The 15,039-nt window shown below is 43.2% G+C and overlaps 1 protein-coding gene across 4 annotated transcripts in view; it reads left to right on the top strand.

Annotated features, from left to right (window-relative positions):
• NTRK3 (neurotrophic receptor tyrosine kinase 3) overlaps positions 1-15,039 on the top strand; it is a 387,207-nt gene that overhangs the window by 346,881 nt on the left and 25,287 nt on the right. The window contains exon 16 of one of the 4 annotated variants that reach the window (XM_030931665.1): positions 9,206-9,280. The exons of the other annotated variants lie outside the window; for them this stretch is intronic. Within the exon in view, the coding sequence (XP_030787525.1) occupies positions 9,206-9,280 (75 nt within the window). The remainder of the gene's footprint in view (positions 1-9,205; positions 9,281-15,039) is intronic. 4 annotated transcript variants of the gene reach the window in all.

Genomic DNA, 15,039 nt, shown 5'->3' with positions numbered 1-15,039 from the left:
CATCTGCTTCTGGTAAGGACCTCAGAAAGCTTCCAGACATGGCAAAGGAGGAGCAGGAGTGTCACATGGTGAGGGAGGGAGCAAGAGAGAGAGGAAGGAGGTACCAGACTCTTTAATGACCAGATCTCATGGGAACTAAGATTAATAACTCACTTACTACCTGGAGAATGGCACCAGGCCATTCCCTCAGGGATCTACTCCCGTGATTCAAACACCTCCCACCAGGCCCCACCTCTAACACTGGGAATCAGATTTCCACATGAGATTTGGATGGAACAAATATCTAAGTAAACCAGGATAGATTTTTTAAATTGCATCTTTTAGGCCACCAAGTCCATTCTACATCCTTAAAGTGTTAGAAACAACTGAGCAAATGCCAAATCATTCAATTTTAAAGAAATATATAGCTGGAAGGAGCCTTAAATGTCATCTATATCACCCTTGAGGCACCAGGCAGAATAGTCTCAAAATCATCCCAGACAGATGGTTTGCTCGCTCTATTCCACTGCATCTTCTGGGATTCCACAGGTTTCCTTCCTTATTCCTTCCAGCTGTGGCACAGGAAAGCTATTTTCAGTGAGAGATTTGTCTTTTTCTTTCTAACTATTAACATTCTTTAGAAGTGGGAAGTTCTCAGTTATGTCTAGCGAGAATCCTACCTGCTACCATCCTATGTCCTTAGTGGAGATAAATGTGGTTTATATTATAAAACAGACATTACAAGACTCAGAAAAACTACGAAGAACCTCAATGTGACCAAAATGGCCTTGTGGCCATTTGCAGTGGTTCACATCTGTATCCCAGCACTTTTGGTGGCCCAGGCGGGGAGATCACTTGAAGTCAGGAGTTTGAGACCAGCTTGGCCAACGTGGTGAAACCTTGTCTCTACTGAAAATATGAAAAATTAGCTGGGCATGATGGTGCATGCCTGTAGTCCCACATGCTTGGGAGGCTGAGTCAGAAGAATCACTTGAACCCGGGAGGTAGAGGTTGCAGTGAGCCGAGATTACGCCACTGCACTCCACCCTGAGCAACAGAGCAAGACTCTGTCTTAAGAAAAAAAAAAAAGCCTTGTGCTTTTCATAGGTAATTGGTTATATTTTTTGCATTGGTTGTATCTTGACTGGTGGAGAACCAGTGGAATAAAAATCTTTAGCCCCCTAATCCTGCCAAAAAATAATAACCTATTTCCAGTTATCTCCTAAACTTAGTCTCTTCTCTGTGCAGTTTAGAAATCCAGTTGTTTTCTTCTGTCAGTGAAGGTGGTGCAGGCATGAGGACTGACACTAAGGAAAAAAGATGGGGAAGATACCCCATAAGAAATTCTGAGACCTTAAAGCATGTTTATATTGGATTCTATCCTCAGGAAAGGAGAGGAAAAGGCTGAAGGAGACCATTGAATCTGGTGCTGAGTTATTCACATCTCTCTACTTCTGTGGAGGGCCCTTATGGATGTATCATAACAGGATCTCCTTTTCCTTCCTCAGGTGCAAAAGGCCTTTTTTTTTTTTTTTTTCCTGAGACAAACTGAATATATAACATATAAAGATACATAAATTTCCATGCAAATATCTTCTTTACCAGCTGTAATTAAGATATTTGCATGTAAAGAGAATGTTGTGTTCCCTTGACTTCCTCCTGGTAGGGAATTGTATTTCTCTCATAATCCTCAAAGCCCAAGATTTTGTGACCTTTCTGTGTCTAAACAGAAGGAGGAGGAGGAGGAATCAGAGGACCGGGTCAATATAAAGCATCTGCAATTCAGAACTTCCAGCACAGTTTTTACTCTTTGTTGTTTTTTTCTAGGCTTTGTTAATCCCAAAGAGCAAAGTTGGAGGTAGCAAAGTTGATAGCCCCAGAGCAGGTGGGCCGAGCACCGCATGACATTGCAGTCAGGCAGATAGTCAAGTGAATCACTGAGCTTCTGCTGAGAGCTATTTGGCCTTAGGAAATCTACTTAAATTCACTAAGACTTAGATTCCTCATCTGAAAAAAAAAAAAAAAAAAGAACAATTTCTTCTTTTGTGCACATTAAATAAGATAAGTATTCAAATTGCCAGTACCCATTAGACACCCAATAGATGGCTATTATTCTATGTAAAAGAATAAGGTAGAAATTATATATCAGAAATTTTAAACCATTTTAAGTTACAAGCCAAGGTTTTCTCTATGATGGATCTTTAGTGCTGGATACTAAAATTAGAGAGGAGAAGAGCCTACTCAAGAGAATTTAGGGAACTTTAAAATAAAAAAAAAGCCACCCACTCCTCCAGGACTGGTTTAGACATTTGAGTTGATCTGTTGGAGGCCCAGGAGGAAAGAGAAAACACTTTTAGGCATCTGCAGAAGAGCTTTTCTATTGTGAAGTTAGTAGATACAACCAGGAGCTAATTTTTCTAACTGTGGACCATGAATTCTGCAGTAGACAAACGTCTTCAGAATTAAAGCCTCGTTCTCCAGATGTCCTTAGTGTGTGCTGCCCCTCATCATCCCAGAGGGAGAGCTTAGGGTGATGCACCTGCCCTGGAACCTTGGGGATAGAGATAAGACTGGCTTAAGTCCAACCCTACCTCCTTTCTCCTTTCATTGGCTATATGATGGTTACTGCTTATTATTATGCATAACATGAAATATGCAAGTGTATGTGCTTATGCATAATGGATATGCAAGTGCTTTGTAAACTGTTGGTTTGAGTGCTGGTGGTTTTGTCACCACCACCACCATCACCACCACCCCCATCACCAGCATCATCACCAACACCATCACCACCACCACCATCACCAACATTATCACCATCATCAATGCCACCATCACTGACATCATTACCAACACCACCAACACCATCACCACCACCATAGCCACCATTATTATCACCATTATAGTCTGGGCTTAGTAAATAACTACGTACACTCTGGAAAAATAAATTGAATCCATCAATGTCCCCAAGTTGACTGGTAGGGGGTGGTCTGTACTCCAGCTCTCCAACTCTGCCAATCATCATGACAACCTTGGTTGCCTTCCTCCATTGAGTCATGCTCTCCAGCCTCTTCAGCCAGCTTGGAACTTTGATTTGTGGCCCAGTTTGTTCTTGTAGTTGGTCATTTCCTTACTCATGGGTCAATACACAACTTCCTGATCTTTGTATTTAATTTTTTCCCATCCTGAGACAGTTGTGTACATGTCTATTTAATACTTTACTAAAGCATAAGTTCCCTTGAAGGCAAAAGAGCTCATCCATTTTTAGCACAGTGATTTCTACAGTAAAAGTGCTTAATGAAAGTTACTTAATTAAAAAATATGTAATACTATATTAGATGTTTGTAATGGGAAAAGAATAATGTCCCCACTTACCTAAATCTTCTTACATGAATCCTCATGAGTCCCCACTCACTGGGCACCAATGGTCAGTATGTGGGGACTCTGAGTATGTGTATCTGAAAGATGCACTGGTATCACCAAGGGAAAGCCAGCTGGATCTGATTCCCTGCCAATGGCCCTGACATCTGCTTATCAGTGCAGGGGACTGGAGAAGGTCTCACAATAATTAAAATACCCATAAGAATGGAGTTAGCACCAAAAGGAAATTTATTAATGCACAATGAGAATCACATTATTCAAAGGCCATAGAATCAAAGCATTTGTTCTCAGTAAGCTAGTCTATGTGGGAAGCCGGATCATAATGCGAAAGTTGCTTAAAGAGGGAAAAAATCAGAGCAAGGATGTTAGAAGAGTCAAATAATCAATGACATCCAGCTAAGAAAGCCTAACAACAGTGTTCCTGGCTTCTCAGCAGGTTCAGAAATACTCCCTGTCTTTTGCCTGAATCCTCCTGTCTCCCTTGTCTGGAGCCAGGAAGGGATGAACATCTCCACCATCCAATTCCAAGGCTCACTCTTTCCCAGGTCTCCAGGACCAGCCAGTGCCCCTTCTGAGAGATATATTATTTCTTCATCTGCATCAATCAGGGCACAATGCAGCCATGATAGCCTAAGAGCCTCAAGATTTTTCAGACAACCTTGGATATACATCCATGTTTTCATTCATTTTCTGCTGATCGTAAAGAGGCCAATTGTATTTTCTTCATTTTCAAATGTTTGGGAGCCAATTTATTATGGCTCCTAATGCTTTCCATGTCACTGAATTGCTTTCACACCTAAAAATGAGTTCTTTTGTTGCTTGCAAATCTTATTGCCTTGATACATAGTATTATATGCCCCAGGAAAGGTAACTATTAATAGATTCCAAGTGGCTGTTCTGATTGACTGGTGGAGATTGCCCAGAGTGGAGTGATGAGAAGAATTTGGTGGTTGCATCTAGGATCAGTGAAAAAGTGGTGATCAGCTGGTGACATCTGCCATGAAAGTAGAAAAGAGGATTGGTGGCACTTGTGTCCTGTTCTGACACATGTCATCCTGAGCAGTGCTCTAAATTCAGGGATTCCGCCGGACCCTGTTAGGCATGCTCTAACCTTGGATTCACACAAGTGGAGGGATTCTAATGTGACATAGGTTTTGAGTTTGAGTGCACCTGTGTTGAAGGATCGTATTCAGAGAAAGGGGTTTGCCAAGTGGATCTGCATTACTGGGGCTAATTTATCCATCACATTAATGAGACTAGCATCCCCAAATTCTGAATTATCTTCTACTGGCCTTTCCCTCACATTTCAACTAAATAGCTGGGTTTTTTCTTCTTTTCTTACAACTTGTATACAGTAAAAGTGCCTTGTTTCTGGGTAGATTTGATTGCCTATTACACACTGCCAAGGTGTTTGGTAGTCTAGATGCAGCTTTCCCTGCCAGCTCTATGCCATCATCTCTGAGCCAACTTTTATCATGTACCAGCAGGATCTTGAAACATATATGTTTTTTACTTTTTGGAAAGTCGAACAGCCCAAGACTAGGGTTTGCTGTTAGAGTTCTGCTCCCAAGCAGACGTTGATTCAATTATCAACATTCTTTGGATATGGTCAATGCGTTTTTATTACTCCACCCAACTGTTTTATAAGAAATTTGGGCAAGCATCTACATTGGCAATCTTGTGAAATCCTGACTAGGAATGAAGTTGGAGGTCATCTTTCAAACCCACTTATTTGATAGATGAATACATTGATTGCCAGCCAGAGAGAGAGAGAGAGTGAGCAGATGTTCCTCAAGATCACGCATCTGGTTAGTGGTAGAGTGAAGACAAGGACATTGGTCTCCCTTCTTGTGAATTCAGTGCTCCTCTCTAATCACCATCAAAGTGCTATGAGGTCAACAGGCTGGCATGATTCCCCCTATTTACAGACAAGTAAATTAAAGCTCAGAGAGATTAGTGATCATTCCCCAGACTGTACAATAAATGAGGGGTGGAATTGGGTTTGTTGTTCTGGTTAAGTTAGGTTTTTCAAGGGATGAGAGTTTACTTGTGAATAGAATGTTTAAAGAGCACACCAGTAAAGTGCAGTCTCCATGAGGTTAAGTAGAAGTGTGAGCTTGTAATAATTGAGCTTCATGATTTATTTTTCTAATAAGGCTTTGTGGCAAGGCCATTCAAGGCAAAGGAGGAAAACAGGGTGACCCAAGCCTAGTCAACACAGCAAGCAAAGATACTTTAATTTAGATACTTTGGGCTCTCCAGTATAATCTTAAAGCAAGCAGTAGCAATGTGATTTGAGGCGATTGTTGTCTGTAAAAGGTAACACAGATTCAGTGAAACTGAAGGGCGAGGAAGGAATATTAGAAGCAAGGGAAGTGGTGCTCAGAGTTGAGAAGTATTGTCCTATTGCCTTGAAATGTGTTGCAAGAAGTAATTGTTTTAATGTTTGTTGTGAAAATGTATTCTCAAGAACTTTGGTTGACACACATTCACTCACAGTAGCTTAGAAGTTCTTTAAGGGAAGTATTCATGCCTTATTTCACCAATTATATAACCCTTGTACCTAGGACTGTGCATGATATATGGTAGACATTTCATAAATGTTTATTAAATGACATAAGGAGACAGGTGTTCTTCTCAGTGAATGACTGATCTGGAAAGATGCTCAAGGACCCTAATTTGGAACAATCAGAGATCACAAAGCCGGGTTTCAGTACAGAGATGTATGGAGGGGTTGTCCTCCATTATTTTGGTGCAATGAGTGGACTCTACAACATGTTCCTTACCCACAGGGGTGGCAAGATTGGAAAACTCCAGAGATAGTTTACTCTCAAGGGTGGTGAAGCACGGTACTGCAGGAAGTTACTCTTATTGTGTGAAAATGGAACAGACCATCCTACAAGATAGTGGGTTCTCCATTCCCAGTGGGTTTCTAGAAAACACATAGAACCACATTATACAGATGCCTGTGCTAGACATGAGGTTTCAGTAGATGATCTCAAAGTTTTGCTTTTCTCTAATTCTGAGATCCTAAAAGCCAACTCTACAACAGAGATTGCTTAGATAAGGGCAAAGTGGTAGAGCAATTTAAGGACTCATAATTATACATGTGACAGGAACTGTGTCAAGTATATATTTTCGTGATGCTATGAAATATTAGACCAGATTCACCCTCTGCATATCTACACATTCATAGCCTGAATCCTTTCCCACTTCACTCACACCTCAATACCTGTCACCTGCCCTGTCTCTTGTCTCTCCCTGTGACTGTGTTTATCTTGCTCTGAAGGCTTTCTTGAGGCATTTCTCCCTCCTTTCAACTCTAAAAATCCACAATCCATCCTACATTAAAGAAAAATCTTCATTTGACCTTTCTATCCCTTCTAACTTTGTCTGCCTGAGTACTGAAATAAGTACTTTTCATCTTCTGTCTTAATTTTTTGGGCTTCTGGTCTTACCACTGAATTGAATATGCAGTTTTGGGGTCACTAATTATCTCTCACAACCAAATTTAAATTTCTTACTTCAAGTCTAACCCTTCCTGAACTACTGTTGAATGACATGATTAATAATTTCCCCTTTCCCCCGCACCCCCTGCAACTGCCAATGCTGCATAGTATTCTTGTTGAATGCCTCAGTAATGCTTTGTTCCACAAGTTATAACCATGCCTGGTCATTCTCTCCCTGTTCCATTGGTTTCTCTCCTTCCTCTCATTTTAAGTTTGGGTGCTGCTATTTTAGACATCTGCTTTGCAAACCTCATGCACTCACATGGTTATAACCCCTTTTTACTTTTACACAGAATCTGTTTGAAATTTACATTTGCAGCCTCCACTTCTTCTCTCTTTGATTGCTTAATCTGTAAGCCTCCCCTGGAGAGTTCACTGGAGATTGAAGCACGGCATGTTTTAAATAAAACTCACCATGGCCTCCTCCTGCTTCTTTGAGTGCTAGCACCTCAGCAACCATTAGCATCCGTGAAAACTCTCTTGGGAGCTTCCCAAAGGGGAGTCATTTCTGAACCTGTCTCTTTATCACCAGCCTGCTGTTTCTTTCCTTATAGCACCTCAGTGCCACTTTTTCTTTGCATGTTGGCAGGAGCTGCCCTGGTCCATGCCTGGTCAGTCCAAAACCTGAATCTATGCACACACCTTCAGGCTTGGAGCTCTTCCTCCAGGGCTCCTCAAACTTCCTTATCCCTCCTGTTTCTTTGGAGCCTTGAGTGAGTAAATCTTCATTTCACCAAAATATAAATTTCTTGCCCTGGCCTACTAGGTCCTCATGCCTCTGCCAGTCTCCTTCCCCACCCTCTGCGAAAAGCCACCCCTTGGCTCCACTCCAGCCAGTCTGTCCCTGGTGACCCAGTGCAGTTGCTCATTTCCACCTTTGCATGAGGCCCTCTGTGTTCATTTGTTCGGGCTGCCATAGCAGTGCTCCACAGACTGAGGACTTCGACAACAGAATCTGATTTGCTCACTGTTCTGGAGGCTGTAAGTTCACGATCAAGGTGCCAACAGCGTTCGTTCGTTCTGAGGTCTCGCTCTGTGTCTTGCACATGGCTGCCTAGTCACTGTGTCCCCACGTGGTCACCCATCTGTGTGGTTTGTGTCCTAATCTCTTCTTATAAGGACCCCAGTCCTATTGGATTAGGGCCCACCCTACAGACCCCACTGAACCTTAATTACTTCTTTTAAGGATCTCTCTCCAAATACAGTCATATTCTGAAGAACTTGGGGTTAGGACTTCCCCATAATGAGCATGTGTTGGGGGGCACACAGTTCAGTCCATCACACCTCCTTTCCCAACTGCCCATCTGTCCTTTCTTTCATCTCTCTTCATTCTTTCTCTCTGTTCATCCCTCCCTGCCATCAGCACCCAGCAATCCCCATTTCATTGTCTTCACTGGATGGTCTTTTCAGCCTCACCCTATGAGTTTGTGCACAGGGATGTGTTGCTTTCATGAATGTGCCTCTCCTCCAGGTCATTCCAGTGCTGCTTCTCTGCCTCTGAATCGATTGAGAGCAGGGACTGTGTCTCTTGTCTCTTGCACACAGTCCTTGACTTGGAAACACTTGAGAAATGCCATTGCTAAGTTACTGTGATTCCCTCCTCCCACATCCCCCTCCTGTTACTTCTCAAGAGGCCTTTCAAAGGAAAGGCCTTGCTTTGGGGCTTTTTTCCTTAGTGGTGATGGAGAACACAAATGCTAACTCCGTGGACAGCAAGGAGGAGGAGGGCTGAGGCTCCACGCTGGTGACATTCAGTGAGCTAACCTTTCCAAATCAGGAAGGAAAGGAGAGGGAATCTGGGTAGCCATAAAAGCAGTGGTGAATTCCGGGATTTTCTGTGGGACACACTAAGAAAAATAATTCTCTCAGAAGCTTTGGAGAAAGTGCTGTTTCTTTGACCTAACGGGTTGAAGATTCTAGATAGAACCCACTTCCTCTCCAAGCAGTAGGTTGGCTGGGAGGCTCCTGCTGGGAGTAGAACCAAGCCCGTGGAGGGAAGCCCATTATGTCTTGGTGTCCCACAGAGGAAGACAGCTGGGTGTCACGTGCTGGGAGTGGCGTTCTGATGTGCTGGCTGAGCCCGGAGTGTATTGCATTTCTGGGCCGACTCCAGAGTGAGGGTCTTGAAGGTGGGTTGCTGCGGTCTTCTGCTGTCCTCCCTAATGACGCAGGACAAATGTTTGAGGCCGTGCCCAGGAGAGACACGCCATTCAGTTAAAGATCCCCCTGCTTTCCTAATCCTCCCTCCTCTCATCCTCCCATGCTTCCTTCCTCTCCCTTCAGTCCCTTTTCTTCTCTCTCCCCCTCCGCCCCCGCTCTCTCCCCTCATTCACTGTCAGGAAGGGCCATGCCAGAAGGGCCTATTCAGCGTGGCGTGGCAGCGGCAGAGGCTAGCAGCAACGGCAGCTTCCACAGTGAGTCTGGATTTGATTTCTGGGACCAGGGGGCTGGGCAAGGCAGTCCACACACAGACTGACAGCTTGCAGGCTTTGGAGAGGCACTTCCATGGGCCAGGGCCTGCTTCCAACCTCTCTTTCCTTGCCTCCCACTGTGGGGCATCATTTAACTTCCATGGAAGTTTCCTGCCAAAGCCATTGATGTGCTTGGGATGTCTCATGGGGAGACAGCATGGTTGGGGGTGGCGGGCCATAATCTGCTAAAATTAGATGCACAGTCGGGAGAGCCGCCGGAGTTGACATGGCTGCCAGGGCTTCTGTCCAGACCTGTGCGTGTGGTGGAGGCTGGAGGCTCTGCATGGACAATGGTTTGGCTGCTTTTTTGCATTTCAGGAGGTGTGACCTTGAGTTTTGAGTACACGTTGGGTGCCTACACTCCATAGGAGACTCCTTATAAGGACATAAGAATGCTCTAAGTGCACAGACTAGAGGGTCTAAGAACTGGAGGTCTCCCCGTTGACCTCAGATGAAGCGTGGTCTAACAGACTTGATGCTCAGGATGGTCATTACAGATCCTCCATGACTGAGTCAGATCCCCCAGTGCTTGCAGGGAGGCTTTTGCCCTCCCCATTTTAATTTCTATGGTAATTTCTGGCAGGGAGATGGACATACTGCAGAGTCAGTTGAAGTTCCATCTGTCTTGCCTTGATCGTCAGACTGCATTGGATGGTTTCCTTCCACTTTTTGCTTGGGGGCTCTTTTCTTCTATTTGGGAAATGGTTCACTTGGGAAAACAAAAACACAGAATTCACCTACTCAGCCTTAAAGATCCAGCCCAGACTAAGAAGATACAAGTCCTGCTTGCCATCTTGAGAGGCTTTCCACAGGCCAGAGGCTGCTTCCAAACACTGCCAGGGCGTGCAGTAGTTAAGTGAGTTCTGAAGTGAGAAGCTTCTGATTTCTAATATACAGTATTATCCTGATACTACAGTCTTATGGGCAGGTGCATGGGAAGGAAGGCTTTTACAATTTCATTCATTTCTCTCATAATTTGGTTAGGGAGGTAAATTAAGCATAGCCTCCCAGGTTCTCTCAGGATCAGTTTTATAGGTTTCTCTTCTTGACACTGCTCCTAATAACAGCATGAAAGTTTAAGATTTTCAGTACTAACAACTGTGTATAGCTAGGGTATATCAGAGCAAACATGCTTGGCAGCCTTATGAGAATTTTGCAAGCAGAACCATTATAGAAGATTAATCAATCCCTTATGCTTTTAGAATATTATAAGTATTTCAGTCACATCAGGTTCAAACTCTTGGTTTTAGGAACTGACAGGTTGTATTAAAATATCAAATCTGTCAAATTTATTAATTAATTTCAACAAATATTAATCTACTGTGTGTGTTTGATTGTCTAAAATTGGACCCTTCTGAGGATGAAAAGGGAAGCTATTATTAATTAAATAGGAGCTACAGGCATAAATTTAGACCTTTCTTGGTAAATTGGGGCATACAGTCATTTTATCCATGTATCCTGGGTTATTGTTGGTGCCAGCGATACAACTATGAATAAAATAGACAAAAATCACTGCTTTTACTGAGGGAGTTAAAAAAATAAAGATAAAGTCTATTGTAAATTTAAGAGTGATAGGTTCTTAAAAGAGAAGTAAAGCAGAGAGGAGAAAAAGAAGTACTTGGTGGTAGTAATAGTAGTGGTGTTGGTGGTGGTAGTTAGTGTTGTGTGTGTGTGCAGTTTAGGTAGGGATGTCAAAGCAATTGAATTGCTTAAAGAATACGATATATTTTAGTTTATTTAGTTTCTCCAAGGAGGGCTTTCATGGCTCAGCTAAACCTTACTGCATGGATGAAATCATATCTGAAAATTCTGAGTCCAGATAAAGAAATACTCACAAACTTCATAATGACAAAAAGCAAAGAAAGAAAACCAGGGGGCTGTGGCATTGGACGGATACCTTGTCTGCTTGATAGTCAGCACAGGTGTCATCTCCCTCTGGCATCACTGAGATGGCATCAGTGGCTGTGGATTCATCTATTTGGGGAGCATCTTTGTAGAAAGTCCCTTAATCTCTGACTTGTGCAGGCCATTCAGAGCATCTTAGGGCCCTTCCTTCTCCCATCTGCCTTTCTGTGGGGTAATGGGAGGGCAGTTTACATCTGCTGAATACCTGCTGTAGCTCTAGCCAGGCACTTTGATAGGGGCTTTGAGTAAATTAATTTGTTTAATTTATGCTGTTCTCATGAAGACATTATTATAGTTCCACTTTGGGGATAAGAACACTGATGTTTAAGCTCAGAAATAGAAAATAGTGGAGCCAGGATCTAAATCCAGGTTGAATTATGTCTGAAATTCTGCCTTTATCAGCCTCAGCATCTTTCCACAGATACCAGTTGACAGGAAGTGGAAGTAAGAAAAGGACTCACTGTGTGACGTGAATGTCCCCTGTGTAGGCTGATTTGCATGGCTGGATCAGGGGCAATAGATGTGTTGGGGTGGTTGTCCATGTCTTTGCTGATTGTGCATGAAGACACAGCAACTACTGCTGCTTTTTTGTGTGTTGTCATTGGAAATGGGGATGGGCATGGAAAATTTTGGGGGCATGAGAGTAAATCTTCCTGTGTGGCTTCTCTCCTCGGCTGAGAGGAGGCTTAACTTCAGTGAGTCAGGGTTCCTGGAGCTCACGCACGTTGGAAGGAGGGACCATGCATGGTGTCTGTGTATAGATAATAGAGGTGGGGAGAATGCATGCAGAGTGCTGAGACTGAACAAAGGTTTTTTGACAGGGGTTTGGGCGAAGAGTTGAGTTTGAAGATAATCCTAAATTTCCTGTCTACCTTTGTGAATGGAATCCACAGACTGACCTCATCCGGTCTTAGGATGCTATTAGCAAGAAACAGGATGTCTCTGGACCACATCTCAGATATGATGGTTATATTTAACCTCAATATCGCTGTGTAACGTTGCATTTATTTGTGGTATACTTTCATATATTTCCCAGAAAAAAAAATAAGTAGCCTGTTGTTTTATGCATAATATGGTAGCCTCCTGATAAGGTTGTGTCAAGTAAATCACCATTTAGATGCACAAGAGAGACCTGTTACAACAAAGAATTATTTTGGGATGCCCATAACCCTCTCCAGTTTTCCTTTTGTGATAAAGGAGAAAATTTCTACCTGTGATGCTGTACTTTCCTTGGAGTTTTAGAGCATATTTATCCCAGGGTCTCAATGCATGTCAAGGCAATGTCTCTTAGTTTCACAACATGTGTCATATGGGTAGAGAGAGGCCATTACTCTTGTCATTTGGCAAGGATTTTCTTTTTCATTACATTGTTGCCATCACAGAAATATACTCCAAGCACTGGAATGTCACTCGCTGTGGTCTTCTAACTGTTGGGTGGGGTTACCTCGTCACGTTTTGGTTCTTTACCACGTAGGAACCCTTGTCTAGTTTCCCCCGTCATTTTGATACTTGAGGGCTGAGGAGGAAAGCATCATTCATCTTCCTCCGTAGGATACTCCACTTTCACTTATCTGAGTTCTCCCTCTGGTAAAAACAAATAAGCAAGCAAATTAGCTTTTCTTCTAAAATGTTAACTCATCTCAACACAGTTGGCTTCTGTCTTCTTCATCTGTGTGCTCTGTGGAGTCCCAGCTGGGAATCAGGGTAAAGATGAGAAGCGCCTGGTTGTATTTCAAACTGACAAGGATAGTCGTTCTTTTTCTGGTTACATATGGGCTGCCCTGCCACTCACACATACAAGATATGTCTTAATTCCAGAAGGGCTTAGCTGAAGCTTAAAAGAATAATACCCATGTCTTAGACACAAGTCTGCAAGGGCACCTGGTAATGAGTGTGCCTCGATCTGGGAATCTGCTTAGAGACTTGGTCGTAGATGCATCCTTTACAGCAGCATGCTGGGATTTCAGGGGTGAGATGAACCTAAGAAAAAAGATACCAAGAGATCCCAGAGGCCCATATAAAAAGGCTTATTGTGGCTGGGCACGGTGGCTCATGCCTGTAATCCCAGCACTTTGGGAGGCTGAGGCAGATGGATCATGAGGTCAGGAGATCAAGACCATCTTGTTCAACATGGTGAAACCCTGTCTCTACTAAAATACAAAAAAAAAAAAAAGAAAAGAAATTAGCCAGGCGTGGTGGCATGTGCCTGTAATCCCAGCTACTTGGGAGGTTGAGGCAGGAGAATCACTTGAACCCCAGAGGCAGAGGTTACAGTGAGCTGAGATGGTGCCACTGCACTCCAGCCTGGCGTCTCAAAAAAAAAAAAAAAAAAAAAAAAAAAAAAAAAAAGAAAGAAAGCTTATTGTAGATTCATTCTAGCTGGGCATGTCTTGGTCATAGGTCCTTTAAAGCAGCATGCTGGGATATCTCCTCATCCAAACAAAGTTGGTATTTCTAAGGAACCTAAGGACAGATACCTGTTTATTTCCATGTCCAGGGTACACAAGGAGAGCATAAGACAAGCTTTTTTTCACCTCCCTTGGCATGCGAGTGTTTTCCAGCCATCACTGAGGTTGTGAAGAAGGTCTGGTTGCAGTGAAGATAGCTATAAGCTAGAGAGTATTCTGAAACCCACTAGGGCTTTCCCAAAGTCAAACAACAATGTAGTTTAACAGTTTTGAAATTGTGGAATGTGGTTTCCCCCCTTTTCTTTGCTATCCCAAATCTTGTGATCCAAAATCATTAAGACTGGCCTTTTGGGGAAAACTAATACAGTCCCCTGTGTAAGATGCCTGTGAATGTATATGGTATCACATGTCCTCATTAGTTCAGGGAGTTTGGTTGTCTGTTCTTAGTCCCAGTCCTCTGGGTTCTTAACTGGAGATTTATCCAGAGATAAGAAATCTGCCCATTAAATAGTAACTAATCTTTGAACTCTCAGTTGCCTTAGCATTTTGCTTTCTGATGATCTGAAGAAATATAGTGTCTCAAAGCAGAGCAAGCCCCTAGAACAGGATGATAAGAGGTGCCTGGAATGGAGTGGGGCTCAGGTCTTCAAGGGAAGGGGTTGTGGGAGCTAAAGGGAAGATGATGGAGGAGGGGAGGGAATCTTTCTGATTGTGCCAACCAGGACCACTCACTGAGAATGTTATCCTAGTCTCATGATGGGACTTCTTGGTGTGCATCTTATCTTCAAAGTTGGTCAAGTCCCTTTGCTTCCACAATTCTTTTGGGACAAATGACTCATGAGAAATTCATATGACTACAAGAATTGTGACACCGCCTCCTGTCTGGCGATGATGTGGGTTCTGCTATTTCTGGGCTGGTGCCCACCTCTCTTGAGCCTTAGCTAGTTCCTCTGATTAGTGCTGCCTCCTCTCTTCCTGCCACTTGTGGCTAGCCCTAATGGAAAGTAGATGTCTGAGGCAGCCTCCAGGCAGATGCATCCGGCTGAAGAATCCTGGCACCAGGGCAAATGCAGCCCTCCAAGGAAAGCTTTTAGTTCAGACACCAGTCTCAGAGCCCACATTGTGAACTGTGTCCTGTGAAGCTTTATGGCCAGTGAAGCTCTGGCATGTGGGTGCAGGCATGCAGGGTGGGGAAGGAGCAAGAGAGAGTCAGAGTGAAAGGAGGCTTATTGTAGTTTCATCCTAGCTGGGCATGTCAGTTTTTACATGGGCCTCTGGGATCTCTCTGAATCTTTTCTCTTTGGTTCATTTCTAGAAATAGACATTTGATTTCTAGAAATAGAAACTAACTTGAGAGTCGAATTTTCTAGTGTTTTCTCAGGATTTTTT

Source organism: Rhinopithecus roxellana, chromosome 5, assembly GCF_007565055.1.
Source record: "Rhinopithecus roxellana isolate Shanxi Qingling chromosome 5, ASM756505v1, whole genome shotgun sequence".
In the NCBI taxonomy this organism is placed as follows: domain Eukaryota; kingdom Metazoa; phylum Chordata; class Mammalia; order Primates; family Cercopithecidae; genus Rhinopithecus; species Rhinopithecus roxellana.
The sequence above is the reverse complement of the archived record's forward strand: the minus strand, read 5'-3'. Positions and strand labels throughout refer to the sequence as shown.